We start from the raw sequence: 21,408 nt of genomic DNA, 5'->3' as shown, positions 1-21,408 counted from the left end.
AATCATCCAGAGTTGAAACAAATAAGACTGTTGTTCAAAAGGCAATTCTAACTGGAGCTGAGGACAGGGCACTTACCTCATCCAACACGACCCAATCACCTGCCTTCAAAGCTGCCAGCAAGGGGCCATCACGCCAGGCAAATTCTCCTCCCTTGCCACCTTCAACAGGTAGATCTGCTCCAAAGAGGTCAGTGATGTCCTTTGCAAGGAAGAAGAAATTAGGAAAAGCCGGTGTTACAAAAACAGTCAAACAAACAGCAAATAGACTGTAAGACCCTAAATCTGAAATAATAAATGCTTGGGTATAACTCAGGTCACTATATTTTTTTCATGCAATGAAGACAGAACTCTAGGCCCCTAGCACTATATCTGGACCTTATGGACATTCCAAGTACCTTCAGAACACAACAGACTAAGCAAAAATCACTTTAAACAGATGTTCAGATTAACAGTTTTATGGCAATTGTGAACTTTAAAATAAACAACAAAAACAATAATACCCAAACTCTACTCTCCATTCCCATTCAATTTGTCATCCACATCATAATTATTACAGGATCTTCACCCCTCCGCCCCATTAAGTCATTTTAATCAATCCCTAGTACTGAAATGAGAGAAGAGGGAAGGGGAAAACCCACTGCAAGTGCCAGCTATTAATTACTCCAGAAGCAGAATTTATAAGGTTACACTCTTATGGTCTCTATTACTTATCCTTATTGTTATGTGTTATGGGGGTGACTAAACTTACCGTCTGCTCTGACAGGTTGATTCGAATAAGATTATTTCCGGAAGCCTTTGCTAATGCTGCCACCAAACTTGTCTTGCCAACACCAGGAGAGCCCTCCAGGAGAATAGGTTTGTTGAGTTTGGTAGCTCTTAAGAGTCTCTGGGCATTCATGGCTGTGGTGCCTGCACTGAGTGCATAGTCAGCAATATTATTCCTAAGCAGCACAGGTCCTCAAGTGAAGAAAAACAGTCACACATAAGCTATATACATAGCAACTCAATTTTAAGAAACCACTCAATAGATCATCAGTCAGTGTAGCAGCATTTGTAGTGAAAATATTTAGCTCCTACTTCAACTTTTTCCCACTTTTGGATTCATAAAATGGCTACAGGAATAGCCAGTTGTATACTTCTTTCTCAAGTGTGCCTAGTATGCAGTGCCCCTCCATCTAATATGAAACCTCCAGGTACCTATGTTTTAGGTCTAATTACAAACACATACTTTTCCAAAAACTCTATTCCTACATGTCCTAGTACAAATCATCTTTATAAAGCACGTATATTCCTAGGTTTTCAGGCCATCAAAATAATACAGAATGTTTTAACTAATAAGATAACTGAAACATAGAACTAACACAGTAGTCTTGTAGGATTTAACATTTGTGGAAGAAGCTTTTAGCAAATCAGTTAAAGAGTGGGAAAAGGAAACTATTTATTTACAACCAGAATCAAGGTCTACCCCAGTTGCAAGTCACTGGTATAGAGCTCCCACACAGGAATGAATTCTATCCATAGTGTTGCAGGGAAGAGGTACAATGATCACATCATAATCACCAAAGATGTAAAGTGTTAAGGGAAAAGACATATGAGAAGGGAAAACTGACCCACTCAGTCAATCGAGTTCATCACTGCACACCAACTGCCACTAACCTCTATAATTCAGACATAGTACAGTGATTAAGATAGAGAGGAAGCAGTAAGAAATAGAGGATCCTTATGTAGAGGCAACAATTTAAAAATGAAAATTGAAGCTGGGTGCTGATGGCTCACACCTGTAATCCTAGATACTCAGGAGGCTGAGATCTAAGGATCCCAGTTCAAAGCCAACTAGGGCAGGAAAGTCGCTAAGACTCTTAAATCCAAGCAGCCACCAGAAAACCGAAGTGGCACTATGGCTCAAGTGGTAGAGCGATAGCCTTGAGCTGAAGAGCTTAAGGATGGCGGCACCCAGGCCCAGAGTTCAAGCCCCATGACCACCCCTCCCGCATCTAGGTATGTGTGATAGCACACATACCTGTAATACTAACATTCAAAAGAGATTGCAGCAAGAGAATTGAGCTTAAGGTCAGACGGGGCTCAATTAGACCCTGTCTCAATTTAGAAAAAAAAAAAGTAGAGGAACAATAAAAAAGATGGGAAGAAGTATGCATTGGGATAGGGATATGGAGGGGGTCAGGAGGGAGAACAGGGAGAGGGGAGGGAGAAGAGAGGTAGTGAAGTTGTATGTAATCTAACTACTTCATTTTCAATATTACATAGAAGGCTGAGGAAGTAACTTAGTGCTTGCCTAGCATGCAAGAGCATGTGGTTGGATCTGACAACAGATTAATAGTAAGGCAAAGCAAACAGACATACAATTATAAATAGAGATCTAGTCACAACTCTTTGGTGTTGGGGATGCAGTTAGAAGGACAGCTAAGATTAGGATTCAAATCCATTGTTTCCCAGACTCCTGCATTTCTTATTCAGTCATTCATTCCCATTCCTTGAATTCATAGACATTTTCTAGGTCCCTATGATTGTTAGGTTATAGGACAAAGGCTAGGAAATAATACTAGTTTCTCACAAACTTACCAGCCTATTTTTATACAAAGTAATCAGGCACTATAGTTATGATATAGCTAAACAGGCCTTTGGAGGTTACAGAGCATTCACAAACTTCAGTGGGTTTTGACTTGAATATAAAAAAAGCTCTTACTTTAAGGACCAACTAATGAAAAACTCATTTTTTACAGGAAAATCATTTTCCCCCACTTGTATATGCCAGTTATATTTTGTGAACATTTTAGACAAGTACAGTTCTACCAAGTTAGATTGTATTCTAATACTAGCAACATTTCAACTACAAGTCACAATAAATATAAACACTTTGATCTGTAGGGAGAAAATTATTGTTTAAAATTTCTTGCACATTTTTGTTAGGTCATTAAACCTAAGAGGCAAAGTTTTCACTAGGAATATTTCTATACCTGCACATATATATCTGCATATGATCAAAGTATATTCTTACCTGTTGGTATAAAAAATGGATGAATTCCCCAAAGGTTATCTATCCCAGTGAATTCTTTGGCCTTGAGTCTATCATAAATCTTCAATTCATTTTTTTGACTTTCTGTAAGTCTGACTATTTTGGAAAGTTTCTTTATTAGAAATTTTAGACATTCTTCACGAGCCAAAAGGGCTGTGCCGAACCCAGAAGAAGTTACTCCTAAAAGAGAGCACCAACACATCAGGAAATAACTCATGGACATCTAGCATAGTTTCCTGAGAGAAAGAGGGTAAAACTGAGCACAACCCTAAATACAGTTTTTAGTGTGAGCATACCTAAAGAAGACCCTGACACAATGCCCATTTTCCCCAGTTATACATCATAAATGTACTAACAGCTTACTCAGTAAATAATTCAAGAGACCCAATGACAAGCCAGTCTGAAGATATTATACATCTCAACAGACATTATTTTTTGATACTACTAGTTTACATGACAGCAAAGACAGATTTTAGATAAAAAATTTATGTGATCATGAGAAACTGAAACTAAAAGATCTGACTATTAAATGAAAATGACTATCAGGTTAAGAATTATACAGAACTTCACCAGAAAGACTATTTTCACTGATGACTTCTACTCTTACTGACCACTTACAATTTATTAAAGACAGCTATTCAATTTCAAAAGCACCCCTTCAGTCCCACCACTGGCTTAGGCCTATAACCTGAGGAGGTATTTGGGAAGCTGAGACCAAGCAGATCATGGCTCAAAGCCAGTATGGGCAGAAAAGTTCCTAGAAACCCCTTCTCAACTGACAGCTAGTAACAATGGGCCACGACAGTCATCCTAAACTACTGGGGAGGCGCAGATTGGGAGGACTGCTATTATAAGGCAGCTGAGCTGAAAGACTTCATCTCTACAGTGAAAACTGGCACATCTGCTGACAAAAATGTGCAAATTAAGCCACAGGCACTAAACTACATCACAAAAGAAGAACACTTTAGTTTATGCCTTATATGAGTTAGGCCCTGACTTTGATACCAGTACTATAAACAACAAAAACCAAACAGGAAAAAAAAACGTACTATCTCTTTCCCAAAGTACAAAAAACATGAAAGATATTCTGACTTATAGAAATATTATACTAAGTGATTCTGTAAAATTTCTGGCATGGGCATGCTCTTTCCCCCACTTCCCTCTACCCTGCCCATCCCTTCTCATCCCCAGCAGCTAACAGAAAATATACCTGAACCTATTCCATCTATGTACACCAGGCATGCAGCGTGGACAAAAGATGTCACAGTAGAGATGCTCTCTGGCCTTTTCATAGCCGCTTCCTCTCCCATTGTGTTCATGAAGTTAACCCAGGACAGGATATCTCTGATACTGACCACACACTTTTGGCCAAACTCTTGGTGGGTGAGCCAGTCGATGAAATCCAGCATCAATTCAGCTATGTCAGCTCCTAAGACATAAGGAAGCAAAAAACATTTGCTTTTATTTTTTCTTCCCTTTTTGGATAGAGTAGCATGATTTTTTAATTCAGTGCCTCATATTTGCCAGACAATTGTTCTACCTCTTAAGCCATACCTACAGCAAAACACTTGCTTTCTTTGACATTCTACAGCAGGAGTTCATAAAGTAGACCCCAAGTGAAAAAGAAATGACCTATGCTTCTTAATTTATATGCAAAATTAAACTGAGTATCATTTTCAAAGGAAATGAGTCCAGTTTTTAATTGGAAACAAAACAAATTTGAGACTTTATAGCCTAATAAACTTCCCTGAAAAAAATGCTCATAGGAAAAACAATTCCTTTGTTTCATGTTTAGACTGAATTATGAAGCTAGGCCATAATCACAGAAAAGACATTACACACTGTACTTACACACTCTTATTCTTTCCATTAGCACCACTACCCAAATGTGAATACTCACCTTTATGATCTATTCTGCTCAGAGACAATCCTGGGCGAAGATTACGATTAATTATTTGAATTAAGTCATCACGCCTTGTGCTTTGTGGACACCATATTTCTGTAAATCGGTTTCTTAAGGCAGGAGACAACTACAAAGAAAACAAACCCTAACATGAGTTTGAAATGTATGATGAAAAGTAGAAAACAAATGCTTTAAAAGAATGTTAGCTTTGAATTCAGGAAACAAAAATGTATTTTGGGGGTTGGGAATGGTTCAGGCGGATTTGCAATTCTCTTATGAAGCCCAATCTGGATGATAGACACAGATTACTACTACTACACACAGCCTTCAGATGCCTATTCTGTTAAATCAACTACTTTCTCCTGCTTCTAACACATATTGCTTCATCAATCTCTAACATCACCCCACACATCAGCATTACACCCCCCTCTAGATATAACACAGAGCTCAAAGCCTCATAGGAAGTGGGATAAGCACTAGGATGCTAGTCACAGTCTAGTGTGAACTTATACCTTAAGTAGATTCCTCTTTTGCATTAATAGCCATCTTCCCATAGAGAAGGGTCATCTCCACATAAGGAGAAAATTTACATGGCTGAACGGGAATGAAATAGTAAGAAGACATATATTTTATCTCTTGTATAACAAAGTACTGTTTAGCTTCTCCAGTCCTCCCTAGGTCTGGACCCCTTTCTATATAGCTTTTTTTTATACAGCTTCCTCTTGCTTTTCCCAATACCAATCATACCTATTCACAAGTTTAAAACAATACCTATTACTTCACTTACTTTTCTGTTGTTGTTATTTGTGTATCTGGTCTACCACAGGACCAGCAATTAAACCTATATTCAGGAGGGTCTCACTAAGGACATGGAATTTCTGGATGGTGCATGCCTCTAGTGTTCAGATCTTATTTTGCAATTGTCTTAAAGAAAACTAAGGCTAAGCTGACAAGTAATATTAATGTAAGTAACTTTGAAATCAGATCTTTGAAGTACAGTAACAGTTTTCTTCTAGTACTGTGGAAAACTAGACACAAAATAGCAACCTTACGTTTCAGGCATCCAATAAGTTACCAAGGATCTTATGTGCATTAATTCAAGACTCTTATCCCTATAAACATTTATGCTAACATTAACAGACCTGGACCATACTCACAAAGATTTACCCACTTACATGTTTACTGAGCTCAAAGCCGTAAGGTCTTTCATTCCTGAACATTATGATCTGAAGGAAATTAACCAACAATCTGACAGTGACTCATACACCCCTTAGCAGGGATGGGGAGCTTATTTTCTGAGAAGGGCCATTTGGATATTTGTATCATTGTTCATGGACCACAGAAAATTATCGAAATTGGCAGACAGCCTCGTATATCAGGATATATCATATACCACTTTATTTCAGAACCTGGTATGAAGACCTTTTCCATCTCTGCCTTAAGGGAAGAGAATATGTTTGTGCTACACTAAAGAAGGTTCTTGGTTTAAAACCACTAAATATGATAGGTGTTTAAGAAAGTAGACTCTAAAAGTAGAGCTTGATTTTAAATTATAGTTCTGAATTATTTTTTAGACATAGAACTAGTATAAGCTTCATTCAGAGCTTAAGATCATTTGTTAGTGTAAGGTAAAAGCCTAGACCAAGTAATAAAACTTCATACTTACACTAAGTGAGCTATAAAATAAAGAAATAATTCCCAGGTGCTGGTGCCTCATGCCTATAATCCTTGCTAATTACAAGGTTAAGATATGAGGACTGAAGTTCTAAACCAGCCCAAGCTAAAAGGTCTATGAGAATACTATTTCCAATTAAAATCCAAAAAAAGAGAAGTGAAACTGTGGCTCAAATGGTAGAGCCTTGAGCAATAAACAGCAGGGATAGTGCCCATGCCCTGAGTTCAGGTCATAGGAATGGACGTGGGGGCTGGGGAGAGGGAGAGAGGGACCAGAGGGAAAGAGAAAGGGAGGAGGGAGAAGAAAGAGAAGGAAGGAGGGAATAACCAACCTGTCAGATTTTTCAATGTAATATCTAACAATATCTTTATTGTATTTGACACATTACTCCGTTGCTACCTAACATGCAACTTCAAATGTATTATTATATAGTATACTTATGAATTTCAACAAGTTAAGGAAAAATCTAGGAATAAATTATGCTTAAGAAAGTAGTTTTACCTCTTTTTTTCCATAGTCGCCCCCAGGGTTCATAGTTGCTAAGATTCGGAATTTCTTTCCAGCAGTCAACAACTCTACCTCATTATCTTTGCCTTCTGGGCTGCCTTTCTCAGCTAATACCAGAGACTTTTCCACTTCAAGGACACTAAAATGTTGAAAAGAAAAAAAAAAAAAACCAGCTTATTTTTTTTTTAATTTTTTATTGTAATTAGTAAAAGGGTTACATGATATTTGCCAGATAGAAGGTGCGTTAATTCACATACATTGATACCCTTTCTCAGCTAATACCAGAGACTTTTCCACTTCAAGGACACTAAAATGTTGAAAAGAAAAAAAAAAAAAAACCAAACAAACAAACCAGCTTATTTTTTAAGCAGCATTATATGTATTATAAATGTCAAACCTATTTTATGAGCCCGATGCCAGTGACTCCCACTTGTAATTGTAGTTGCTCAGGAGGCTGAGATCTAAGGGTTGTGGTTCGAAGCCATCCCAATTACAAAAATCCAGGAGAGACTTTAATCTCACCAAAAACTTGAGGTAGCTCTGTGAATCGTGAATCAAGTGGTAGAGTGCAAGGCTCACTGAGAGCTCCTAGGCCCAGAATTCAAGTCCCACAACTGCTCAAAAAAACCCCAAAAGCCTATTTTATGATACACAAAAAAAGTGTTACTACTATACCCAAGACTAATAATAATGGTCTGAGGTATTAAGATGCCTTAAGCAAGTAAAAATTAGGATTCTTAGTTCTTTCAAAGATTGAAGACATTATGTAAATAACTTTCCTTAGAAAAGAATTTTATTTTAGCTCACTATTTTAATTCCAACTGTAAAGAAAACCAAAATCTCTTACAGAGCTGCTTGAAAGAACACCAAAAGAACATTTTTAAAAATTTGCTCTGGACATACAAGCAACATTACTCTGTTAGCAGGATTGACTATCTATAAAAACTAGACAAGGAAACACAGGAAAATCTCACATTACCTGTTAAGTCTTTCTAGGACAGAGTCATCGGCCAGTGAGATTTCATCCAAGAGGAAAAAGCCATCCTCCTTCATGGCCAGAACCAAAGGCCCATCATTCCACTCAAAGAGTCGTGATGTGTCCATTTCTTCCTGAAATTTAGAAGGAGATAGGAGGATTTAAAGAGTGGGCAGTTCCAAGTGACAATTCTCATATAGCTAGGTGAGGTTTACTGATATAAAATGGTCATTCTGCAAGAACGGATATGAGTGCAGGGTGTAAAACTTACAAATTGGAATGCTTTATAAAGGCCTTTTATAAACAAGTGAAAATGTGATTGTAAGATACACATATCAACAAACTAGCATTCTATATAGAAATCCAACATGAACAAGACCTCATCATTTCATATATACAACTAATCACAGTTTCTCAAATAAATAGACATATTAACATTTGCTGCTGGACAAACCTTATCATTTGGCTTATGTCTTGCTGGTCGTAGTCCTCCCAGGAAGTCTGATGTTTCCATGTTTAAGTGGCAGTTGACTGAGTAAAGTTTCTGATTTGCCAAGGCTGCAAATATCTGGCAGATGGTAGTTTTTCCACATCTGTTAGAAAGTTGAATGTTACTGAGTTGAACATGTACTAAACACAGTCACGAACACTGTAAGAGGTGAGCCATGCCGACTGAGTCTTACTGCAGCATGTAGTGTATCCATTTCATTTATTTTTTTTTTTGCGGGGGGGGGGAGTGTTGATTATGGGGCTTGAACTCTGGGCCTGGGCACTGTCCCTGAGCTCTTCAGCTCAAGGACAAGGTAACTCAAGGCTATCACCATACCCTTTGAGCCACAGTACCACTTCTCGTTTTTTAATTGTAGATAAGAGTCTAACATTTTTTATTGCTCAGGCTGGCTTTGAACCACAATCCTCAGATCTCAGTCTGCTGCGTAGCTAGGATTACAGGCGTGAGCCACCATACCCAGTTCCATTTCTCTCTTCTACAGAGAAGAGAGAAAGCAGAGTTGGGAAACATCTAGCAAAAGGGTTATATAGGGCTGAGAAATTACTTGTTACGTGATAGGACAGACAAATATGGTGATAATGACCTACCCAAGGCCACTTGCTCATTTTGATGATTCTGTGTGGCAAGTGAAATCTAGTTTAAATTTAAATATCTTGGGCTGGAGGTACAGCTCAATTGATAAGACACAAACCAAATGTAAAGTCAAGTTCAACCCTAGTACCACCACATAAAAAGAAAATTTTTTAACATAACATATAGTAATACAGAATTGAACTAAAACTTTTTTATGAGTTACTTTCACAAAATCTTACCCAGTGTCTCCAACCAGTAGCACTGGTTCACCAAATTCCAATGCCCTTCCCACCAATACTGCCAGTCTCCTCAAGGCCTCAGTCCACACGATATGGCCAAACGTAGAATCAAATGTAGAGATTTTTATAGATGATTTACCTATCAAAGGGAGAACATACTTAGGTTTGACTAAACATAGCTTGGCTCATATTCCTCTGGAGTTTCTAGTTTACTCACCAAATAATTTTAGAATATTTTCTTTGGAAAAAAGAGATCTGGGACATAATTTTTTCTTGAAATGTTTTTCAAGTACTTTTTGAATCACATCAACCTCCTCCTGCTTCCTGACTCGGCCTGCTAAAAGCATAAAACCTGTGGGTTTAACAAAATAGGAACAATTAACATCTGGTAGTAATACCAAAGAACACTGAGAATAAGAACCAATATCCACATTTCATAAAATGTTGGTGAAGCAGAAAGTTAATGAACTACCTCGGAAACTAAGAGAGCCTGCTACTAATTATATGCCTGACCTAAACCCCCAAAATATTACTTTTGAAGGTCTCTCCAAACACAAAACATGTGAGCACAAAAAGACATTCAGAGCAATTTTTATCCTAATGGCCTAAAATTAAACGTCCAAGAGTAAGAGAGTGGGTAATCAGTGATATCTCGATGTATGAGATAACCACATAAAGTATTAATTTTGATATATAAAAACAGCCTAACTGAATCTTGTGTGAAAAAGCGATATTAGAAAGAATACTCTAGAGCTTATGCACAAACCAAGTTAAACTGCCGTAATTAAACATTAGAATAAAGGTTACCTACACTTGCAAGGGGAAAAGTGTTCTGAGATTTTGAAATATTCTAAATCTAGGCAAAGTGGCAAAATATACTGGCTATCTATATGTGAAAAAATGCTTTATAATTTATTACTACTTCAATAGAAGTAATGGTAGTTTAAGGGATCATAGGTTTTCTATCTTGCAATGCTGGTCTTTCCTCTATTGTTTATTTCTGAAGAACCAAAAATTAAAGAACCAGAATTTTAGCTAATGGTAATGGGGTGGTCAGTATACATATGGTCAGAGTCTCAAACAAGGACTTAGAAGCTGCTTATGCTGAAAGCACTAACTCTTCACTTCAGTATGCAAATTCCCAGTTTAAAACTAAATGTAGGATAAAAGCTCAGCACCACTTCATCCTTCATTTTATAAATGTCAGTTGCAATTTATGCCCAACTATGCAAATAGATATGTTCACCATTTTAGGAATGATAATCCAGTCATTCCAAGACAAAGCATTCAGGGTAAGCTTCTACAAAGCTCTGCTCTATAACACTATAAAAGCTCCCCCAAAATTCTCAAATGAATGCTTGACTTGCCCATTTTGAGTCATCTTCTTCTACAAACCACCTTAGAGTCCAGGAACAAGTCCTATTAAACTAAAGATCCTGTGACAAAAGTCAAAACCAGGTCAGGTTCAAATGGCTCCTACTTATAATCCAAGCTGCAGATCGGAGGACTGAAGTTCAAAGGAACTCTGGGGGAAAAAATCTGTGACATTTATCTTTATTAACTATAAAAAAGTCAGAAGCAGGGCTGGGAGTTTGGCCTAGTGGTAGAGTGTCTGCCTAGCATGCACGAAGACCTGGGTTCAATTCCTTGGTACCACACACATAGAAAAAAGCCAGAAGTGGTGCTGAGGCTCAAGTGATAGAGAAAAATCCAAGGACAGTGCTCAGGCCCTGAGCTCAAACCCATGACCAGCAAAAGGAAAAAAAAGAAAAAAATCCAAGAAGCAGTGTTCCAGGAATGGCACCAAAAAAAAGGTGGGGGGGGGGGGGGAGAAGGAAGGCCCAGGAGCTTTAACTTTCTTATCCCTGATAAGGCTATTTGCCTAATTTGGAAATGATGACCAACCCAATTAATGTAACCTTTGCTCAAGAATACCTGGTTTTACATATTTCTTGCTCCTTAAGAGTATTATTACCCCTATTTAAAGTAGTTCCTGTTAGTTCCTAGAAGAGTAAAAGATAAATCGATTTCCCCAGTCCCCAACCCATACCAGTGCTTTCTCATAATGACTATACTGAATAAATTCCTCTCCTAGCAGTTTTTGTGTTTGGGAAACTACTGAGAAACAGAGAGGGAGAGAGAGGGAGGGAGAGAGGGGAGGGGGGGAGAAGAAGAGGGACGGGGAGGATGCAGATGCATGCTAGCACACACGCACGCACACGCGCGCGCGCACACACACACGTGCACGCACGCGCACACACGCGCACGCACGCGCACACACACACACACACACACACACACACACACACACACACACACACACACACACACACACACACACACACACACACACACACACACACACACACACACACACACACACACTGGGGAGGGGGGTGGGAATGAAACTCCCATAGCTAGTTTTATATATTCTCCTCACTTATATAGCATCTCACAAATGAGAGGTCTGTATGCTATTTACAACAAATAAATATAAATTTTTCTTACCAATTAAATCCAAATGACTAAGTCTGAAACAGGCCTACCAATGTTCCCAATAAAAAGCCAACAACAGGGATGTCCAAAAAGAAATGTAGTCATTACTGACTTACATTAACTGTAATCCCACTGTAAATCATAACAACAACAACAACAAAAAAAGCCAACAAAGCTACTGCCCAAAAAACACCCTCATTTCTACCTGTGGCAACCTGAAGAAAAGCATTAAGACTCAACAGGTTGCTCATGGACTACGTAACATAATTTGTATACCAACCACAATTTAGGCAGCATTTGACTTGCCAGACGACTTATCTCTACAAGAAAAGTATTTCATTGAGCCTAGAATGGTGGAAACATGTCAATAATCCCAGCAATTGGATGGCTGGGGAAAGAAGATCTTGAGTTTAATGCTGGCCTGGTCTACTACACAGTGAGACTCGGTCTTGAAAACAATCCAAACACTTAATTGAAAACATACCATCATTGGCTAAATGCTGGAGCCAGTCATATTCCTTCTCTGTCTCCTCAGCCAATCTATACCGCTCAGCCCACCGGAACAGATCACGAAGAGTGATAAAACCCCGTTTTCCAGCAAACACTGAAGAACTTCTGCGGTAGGACTATTAAAACATACGAACAGAGGAGTTGGATGTACTTAACAGAAAGCATGAAATACAACTCATAAAGTTCTAGACAAATTTAAACTCCCATTAGTCATTTCATTCCATTAAGATTAAATTTCTTGATAATTTTAATGAATAGTAACTATCTAAATAAAAATGTCCAAGCTTACACATAATAGGAATAAACAGAATTATCTCATACAGAAAAAAATATTAAAACATGGTATGAAAAGGATAAAATATCAGCCCTACCATATAAAACCAGAGTATTAATTACTACTAATATTTTGTAAAGTAATTTGTTTCTCTTAATCAAATTCTTGAAAAAGAGCTTAGAAGCCAGGCAATGTAGCTCATACTTGTGTTCCCAGGCAGCTCTATACCAGTTAAACATGGAAATATAAATATACAAATCTAGGCCCAGCATGATGTTCTGTGTATGTCAATACAGCTGCACAGGAAGAGAAAGTAGTAAGATTGTAACCTAGGCAAGCCTTGACAAAAATGAAACATTACTTTTTTAAAAAGCCAACTTTGAAACTTAATTAAATGCATACTAAAAAAAAAAAAAAACCTGACATATCATATACAACATGCTTGGTCCAATCTCCAGCACTGCAATAAAAGAACAAACTAAAAACAAAATAGGGCTGGGAGTTTGGCATAATGGTAGAGTGCTTGCATAACATGCAGGTTCCATTCCTCCGGATCACATTCTTATAAAAAAGCTGAACATGGTGCGATGGCTCAAGTGAGATCTAGCCTTACAAATGCTCAAGGACAGAGCTCAGGCCCTTCAAGTCTCATGAAAAAGAAAACAACAACAACAAAAAACTATTGCTTTATAATTAACAAAGAATGCACTAAGTCATAAACAGATCTACTTTACTGTTAAAATTAAGGATAAAACCAACATCACACATATAAAAATGAATGTTTAAACCTGGATATAGTTGCACATGATTGTAATCCCATCTCAGCTACTTGGAAAACTAAGAGAAAGGGGTCTCTAGTTGAAGAACAGTACAATTAACACTTCAAAATAACTGTTGGGCCAGGAGTTGGGCCTAGTGGTAGAATGCTTGCCTACATGCACAAAGACCTGGGCTCGATTCCTCGGTATCAAATACATAGAAAAAAAAAAAGTTGGAAGTGGTGCTGTGGCTCAAGTGGTCCAGCTCTAACCTTTACAAAGCGTAAGAACAGCGCGCAGGCTGAGTTCAAGCCCCAGGACTGACGTGCGCGCGCACACACACACACACACACACAAAATAATAAAATAACAACAGCCAGGAGCTGGCAGCTCATGCCTGTAAGCCTAGCATACAGATTTGAGGATCGCAGTTTGAAGCGAATCCTGGCACTAAGAGCAGAAAAACACACAGGCACACGTGTACATATATGTGCATGTGCACACATATACACAGACATGTGTTAACATAAAAACGTTGTAATTTTTCTATGCTAATATTCCAAAATTATACACAAACAAGGAATTAAAATATTTAGATATCTGAGAAATTTTAGGATGCCATAAGATTAATTCTAAAAATAATTAAAAGTGGGGGCTCATTAACTTAGACATGAACAGAATACATTGCAAAATAAAATCATAAAGTCTGGAAGCAAGAGCCAAGTGGTAGAGCATCTGCCTAGAAAGCCAGGGCTCAGATAAATCCAGGTACTAACCCCCCAAAAGTGGAGGGGGGGGCAATAATAAAATGCCAAGATCTTTAACCTATAAAAATATCAACTTGTTAATACTTCAAAGAAGCCACTAAATTGTGATAGCCAAATCCAATCAACACACCAATGTAAATTTAAGTCCATAAAATACCTGAAGGTCCAACATGACTTTAACCAATTTGCTGCAATAGGATGGAGGCAAACTACATCGCTTGTGCAAGATTGTTTCCAGCTCAGTACTAGGTAATTCATCAAAATGCAGTTCCACAAACCGGTTCCTGAAGGCTCGGGAGAGCACCTAGAAAATGGACAAAAAAAATATGGTATAAACACCTGTTTAGCTAGTTAAATAGTCCTATTATTACACAATAACAGTAACTTATCAGTAATAATAAAATTGTTTCATACTTTTTGCTGTTGTTGTTGGTTATAGTGTTGTCCCTAAGCTATTCAGCTCAAGGCTGGTACTCTCCCACTGGTTTTTGGTGGATAATTAGAAATCAGAGTCTTAAGAAAGGTGAGTACAGTGGGTCAGACCTGTAATCCTAGCTAGTCAGGAGGCTGAGATCTAAGAATCAAAGCCAGCCCTGAATCCAGCCCTGAGCCAGGTGCAGTGGCTCATGCCTGGAATCCCAGCTACTCATGAGGCTGAGATCTGAGGATCAAGGTTCAAAGCCAGCCCGGGCATAAAAGACTCTTATCTCTAATTAACCTCTAGAAACTGGGAAGTTGGGCTTGGCTTAAGGGTAGGGTGGTAGCCTTGAGCAAAAGAACTCAGGGACAATGCCCAGGCCCAAGGGTAGGGCTGTAGCCTTGAGCTGAAGAGTTCTGGGACAGTGCCCAGGCCAAAGTTCAAGCCCCATGACCCACAAAAAAACACAAATAAAACAAAACCACCAAACAAAAAAAAAGAAAGAAAAAGAAAAACACACACATAAAAGAAGTTTTTAGGAGTTATATTCTCTCCAGATGGCTTTGAACAGATACTCAGATCAAAGATACTCAGATCTAAGCTTCCTGAGTAGCTAGGATTACAGGTGTGAGTCACCAGTACCGGCTTAATTGTTTCATTCAAAGATTTATTATTCAGTATGGTCATGAACAGAATTGACAAGGTAAACTAGACTCACTTTTCTGCCTCCATAAAGTCCGGGTGGATTTTGGGTGGCAAAAAGCATGAATCGAGGGTGTGCTTTAACAACTTCTTGGGTTTCAGTTATAAGCAATTCACGGTTATCATCCAACAGTCTGTTCAGTGCCTCCAGCACATCAGTAGGGGCCAAGTTTAATTCATCTAAGACAATCCAGTAGCCCTTTCTCATAGCATCAATAAGTACACCTACAAGGAATTGAACATCGAGAATTAGTATATTAATCATAGCATTATTTTCAACAGTCTATAACATCAACAAATCCTAAATTATCATTATATTTACAAAGAAATTATTTTCTCTAGCTAGTTGTGCCACCAAATCTGTGACACTACAGCTAAAAACAGTTCAACAATAATAGTCCCTTTTCCTATAGAAAGCATGAACTAGGATGAAGAATAACTCCCTTCAACTTAATTTTGCTCTGCAGTATAATTTCATAAAATTACCAAATTTTCCAATCAAGTAGTAGAACAACAGCCTTAAAAAAGCCAATCTAACCAAACCTTCCTTACTCTATTCTTTGAAGCACTAAGAAACAAAGCAACAGTAAAAGTGACCTCTTTCAAATCTGGCAGTTTCAGCATACATGCCTGAAAAGATTAACGGAATCCAAGTAACTCTAGACCACGATTAATGGAATCCAACTAAATAAATCTAAACTACAAACACCAGCCCTTAATGACAGAGGTCCATGGTCCACAATAAGAAATGATGACAAATAATAGTATGCAGGGAAGTGGGAAAACTACACCCATACAATGAATATTAACACTACCTTCTTTAAAAACAAGCTTCCCTGAAGAGTCAGATGTGTAACAACCAATGTACTCTTGAATATCAGTGTGTTCATGATTATTAATTCTTACACAGTGGTTGCCAGTGGCTGCAGCCAACCACCTAATCAAGCTTGTTTTACCAACTGATGTCTCTCCCTGAATCAGCACTGGATAGGTTCTGCAAAAGATTATCCAAAAAAGCAGTTTTAAAAAGACACACAAAAACAGAAAACACAAACCAGAAACTAGAATTGAAGAACTTTTGCAAAACAATGGCTATCACTTAACAATCACAGAGCATTTGCATATACCTATACACACAGAAAGGTCTATGTAAAACTTGTTCCTCAAAAAATACTGATAGGGGCCCCAGTTTGGTCTAATGGTAGAATGCATGCCTAGCATGCATAAAGACCCCACATACACAAAGAAAGCAGAAAGTGGTGCTGTGGCTTAAATGGTAGAGTGTTAGACTTGAGAAAGCCCAAGGACAGTGCTCAGGCCCTGACCCAGGATTAGCAAAAACTACATAAATTATCATTATTGAGATATTTTTAACCTCTTTGGCACCATTTGTATAATACAAAAAAAAAAAAAAAAAAAAAGCTTCAAAGAAGGCCAAAATAGGAGCCGGGAGTTTGGTTTAGTGGTAGAGTGCTTGCCTAGCATGCACAAAGAACCAGGTTTAATTCGTCCATACCACACATACAGAAAAGTCCAGAAGTGGCGCTATGGCTCAAGTAGTAGAGCAATAATAATAGCCTTGAGAGAGCCAAAGGACAGTGCTCAGGTCCTGAGCAAAAGTCCCAGGATTGGCAAAAAAGGCCAATATAATGTGTCCATAATGCTCTTACCAAAGGAATAACAATGCTCTTCTGTGTGTCTATAAATAATGCTTTGTGTGAGAAGTCCCATACTAACTTTAGAAAGAAACAATTCAAGGGGAAAAGAGTGATAGAGAGCATATTGTGAAAAATGTATGGAAATGCAAAAATGATACTTTACTCTGTATAACTAATATAAGCTAAAAATTAAAGTAACAATTCAGTTAATCAATGAATAAAAGTCAGGTTTCAGTTAAGGAAGGTAGTTTGGAGTAACATTAATATGCAGCATCAGGTGAAAAAGGATACATACCCAGCAGACACCACTCGAACTATATCTCTCAGGTTCAACTTAACAGAAGATGTCAGAACATAGGTCTCATCTATTGTAGGTTCCTTGTCTCCCACTGAAATCCAATAGCCTTCAACCTGGATGAGCCGACCTCCTTTGGGCTCTGGAATAGGCTGAAAGATAAGTTTGAAAATGGCTCAGTCCCAAGACACTATGGTAGTCCAAAAGTGCTGGGATTAGAAAGTTACATGGACATAAAATTACTTTTAAGCCAGGCCCAGAGTTCAAGCCCCAGGACCCACAAAAAAAAAAAAAAAAATACTTTTAGGAATGAGATGCAAATGTGGTCATAAACTGATTTTGAAGTCAGAATGTGAGTAGGTATGTTTGAAGGAAAAGTAGAATGAAGTTTCCCCCATACATGACCATTCATTTCTCAATAATTTGTACTTTCTATATACTATACTCACTTCCTCTCCAAACACAGTGTTATAATAAAGATAGAAGATTGCATTATTACATTTTGATTCTCTAGAAGAGGTTTTCATTGACTTCCTAGACTAAACTGTAAGAAAAAACATACAGGTGATGAAATAATCTTTCTAAAATAACAGTATTACTAGGTTGAATTGTATTATTTCACAGATTAAAAATAGTTGAATTATTTATTCTGCATAAAATTTTCTATGAAATAGGTCCATACTTGAAACTGTCTATTTGGGTCCCAATTTTTAAGGGTCCTTATTGAGCTGTGGATGAGGGTGATCTTTTAGCTTCTAACACAACAATGAAGAACACATGCAAAAAAATGAGCAAATGGACAAGACCAGTATTGAATAGCACTACCTAACTTGGTCATTCCCTTTGTATAACATACACTAACTAGTAAAAATGTTTCTAGATTTTATACACTAATTTATACTTTTTAGTGAGAGCACTGAACTTGAACTGGGCACCTGCTGCTTTCATTCAATTGGTAAGTAGTCTTCTTCCAACAGAGCTATGCCTCCAAATCTTAAATATTTAAAAAGAAAATAAACCCTAATAAAACAAAATTTAGGAAATGGCACTGCAACTCAAACTAGTAGAGCATTAGCCTTGAGTTGAAGACTTCAGGGTCAGCACCCAGGCATACATACATAGATACATACATAGATAGATAGATACATACATACATACACACACACACACACACATATACATATATAATATTTATGTCATTTACTCAAAGATAAAGTCCAAAATAATTCAAAGTCTAAACAGTACACTCTAATGGAAAATCAACAGAATCTCAGTTTCTTTTAATAACATACTACTTTACAATTTCTGGTCAAGTATTGTTTTCTTTTTAATTGGTTGGTTGTGGGGTTTGAATTCTGGGCCCGCGTGCTCTCCCTGAGCTCTTCAGCTGAAGGCTACTACCCCTTGAGCTGGGCATTGTCCCTGAGCAATTCAGCTTAAGGCTACTACCCTATTCCTTGAGCCACAGAGCCATTTCTGGTTATCTGGTAGTTAATTAGAGAGATAAAGAGTGTCATGGACTTTAGGGCCAGGAGTTTGGCCTAGTGGTAAGGTGCCTGCCTAGCATATACAAAGACAGAGGTTTGTTTCCTTGGTATTACATACATAGAAAAAGTCAGAAAAGGTGTTGTGGCTCAAATGGTAGAGCATGCTAGCCTTGAGAAAGCCCAAGGACAGTGCTCAGGCCTTGAGTTCAAGCCCCAGGACTGGCCAAAAAAAAAAAAAAAAAAAAAGTCTCATGGCCTTTAGTTCAGGGGCTGGCCTTATACCACAATCTTTAGATCTTAGCCTCCTGAGTAGCTAGGATTACAGGCATGAGCCATCATGTCCCTTGTAGAGGATGTTTTCTACAGTGGCTCCTCTCTCTCTGCAAAAGCTCCATTATAAGCTCAAAGGTAAGATTTTGAGGCAACCATCTACTAAAAAAAAAACATGTTGCCCTTACTCTCTGGTGCTGAAACAAAAAATTATCCAAGGCATGTTAAAAAAGCTAGGGATGGAGAAATAGCACAATACAGTTTACCTATTATTTATGAGGCCTTGAATTTGACTGCTAGCACGCTCCACCCCAAACAATGGAAGTTCCACAAACAAGGCAACTTCCAGAATAACCATCTACAATGGAGTTACTGATATAATTTGAATTTACCTTATCAACAAACACACTAGCATTTGAATACATGAAAAACTGAAATATAGCTGGGCACTAGTGTCTCATTCCTGTAAACTGAATTACTTAAGAGGGTAAGATTAGAGAATCATGGTTGAAGCCAGCCTCAGCAGGAAAATCCATTAGTCTTATCTCCAATTAACCACCAGAATACCAAAACTGAGGTAGGGGTTCAAATTAGTAGAACACTAGCCTTAAGCAAAAAAAAAAAAAAAAAAAATCTCAGGTATAGCACTCAGCCCTGAATTCAAGCCCCATGACTGACTAGCCAAAGGAAAAAAACCAAGGGGGGGAGGGGGGCAGGGAATGTGACTTAGTGAAAGTGCTTGCCTGGCATGCATAAGATCTAGGCTTGATTCTGCAGTACCAAAAAACCAGAAAAGGTAGTAACTGGTGGTGTGGTTCAAGTGGTAGAGTGTTAGCCTTGAGCAAAAGAAGCTTAAGGACAGTGTCTAAGACCCGAGTTCAAGGATTGGAAAAAAAAGAAAGAAAAAAAATATATATATACTATAATCTAGCTGTAAAGAGTAACTAATGTATACACTACCTTACAAATGTAACTGCAACCCCTCTATTCATTGCCCTGACAATAAAAAAAATACTGAGAAGAATTAGAACTTTAAGTTTACCTAGTGATAACATGTCTATGATCATTAACTGTTCCAACAGAATACTTTTACAATTAGAATACTTTTATGATTAAAAAGTTTTGTTAAATTAAGACAAAACTTTGGTAATTCAATCTTTCCCTTATTTAACGAAGTTAAAGAAGATACCTGTTTCAGCAAACTTTTGACATTGCCAGAGATAATGTGTTGACAAATGAGCTTCTGAACTATAGGGTGTGACGTCCTATCAAGTTGTGTTAAGAAACCCAAGCAAAAGCCCTAGAGAGAAAACAGATACAAATAAGTTATTCCTCTATAATAACTGAAACAACACTTAGCATTTGGGGTAGTGCTATTTCCCAGAGGACCCTTTAAAAGGATACAGTGGTAGAGAAAGGGAAGGGAGTGCTAGGCTAATGTGATGAAGAAGCACTGGCAAATGTGGTATACTCATCCCATTTTGTCCTTCTCGTGGGAAGCCCATCCACCCAGCTCCTAAATCAAAAAGACTTTAGAAAGACCTCATAGAGTGAGCGCTGGATACTGCCACATGGGTTGGAAGCTGCAAATCGCAAGGCCCTGCAGAGAGTTCGAAGGCTGTAGTGAGGTCTGTGGCCAGTTCCATCCACTAATTTGGTACCAGATTCTTTACGCAAAGCTGTGTAGAAGCTACAAAAAGAATGCAGTTTACACAGATTAACAGAATCAATTAACTTTAAGGAAGAGGCAGGTTTGGGAGACATGGGGGAGAATGTCAGAAGGAGTCAAGATGCACGGACATGTAGAAATGAATTACCTTGTAGCAAGTAGACAGATATCAAGGAATAGGGTTGGGGGTGGGGAAGAAGAGAGAGGATGTATCATCTCAGTGACACTGTGTGCTTAGCAATTCTGATTCCCAGCTTTACCATGTTCACATACCAAAAAGGTAGTATGACAAAGCAATGGGGGAGGATGCCACAGAAAAACCACAAAATGGAAAAGTAAAATGTTAAAATCATTCTATTTCACTACTTTACATCTTGTATTTGTTTCAGGAAAACAAAGAAAAAAATGATCTGTCCAGAATGACATAATTTTTAACATCTAGAGCCAACAAGTGCTTGCCTAGCATGTATGAAGACCTGGGTTCGATTCCTCAGTACCACATACATAGCAAAAAGCTGGAAGTGGTGCTGATGCTCAAGTGGAAGAGTGGTAGCCTTGAAAAAGTCCAAGGACAGTGCTCAAGCCCTGTGCCCAAACCTAGGACTGGCAAAAAAAAAAAAAAAATACTGAACTCTGGGGCCGGGAGTTTGGTCTAGTAGTAGAGTGACTGCCTAGCACGCACAAAG

At 38.1% G+C, this 21,408-nt stretch overlaps 1 protein-coding gene across 1 annotated transcript in view; it reads right to left on the bottom strand.

Annotated features, from left to right (window-relative positions):
- Mdn1 (midasin AAA ATPase 1) overlaps positions 1–21,408 on the bottom strand; it is a 148,499-nt gene that overhangs the window by 78,254 nt on the left and 48,837 nt on the right. The window contains exons 21-37 of the mRNA XM_090338431.1: positions 20,596–20,743; positions 20,243–20,353; positions 17,297–17,448; positions 16,159–16,337; positions 15,360–15,568; positions 14,381–14,527; positions 12,399–12,540; positions 9,636–9,770; positions 9,419–9,557; positions 8,550–8,688; positions 8,099–8,229; positions 7,114–7,258; positions 4,935–5,064; positions 4,245–4,463; positions 3,017–3,214; positions 749–957; positions 77–199 (exon numbers count right to left, since the gene is read on the bottom strand). Coding sequence (XP_090194557.1) covers positions 77–199; positions 749–957; positions 3,017–3,214; positions 4,245–4,463; positions 4,935–5,064; positions 7,114–7,258; positions 8,099–8,229; positions 8,550–8,688; positions 9,419–9,557; positions 9,636–9,770; positions 12,399–12,540; positions 14,381–14,527; positions 15,360–15,568; positions 16,159–16,337; positions 17,297–17,448; positions 20,243–20,353; positions 20,596–20,743 — 2,656 coding nt within the window. The remainder of the gene's footprint in view (positions 1–76; positions 200–748; positions 958–3,016; positions 3,215–4,244; positions 4,464–4,934; positions 5,065–7,113; positions 7,259–8,098; positions 8,230–8,549; positions 8,689–9,418; positions 9,558–9,635; positions 9,771–12,398; positions 12,541–14,380; positions 14,528–15,359; positions 15,569–16,158; positions 16,338–17,296; positions 17,449–20,242; positions 20,354–20,595; positions 20,744–21,408) is intronic.

Source organism: Megascapheus bottae, chromosome 8 (assembly GCF_031878675.1).
Source record: "Megascapheus bottae isolate mThoBot1 chromosome 8, mThoBot2.hap1, whole genome shotgun sequence".
In the NCBI taxonomy this organism is placed as follows: domain Eukaryota; kingdom Metazoa; phylum Chordata; class Mammalia; order Rodentia; family Geomyidae; genus Megascapheus; species Megascapheus bottae.
The sequence above is the reverse complement of the archived record's forward strand: the minus strand, read 5'-3'. Positions and strand labels throughout refer to the sequence as shown.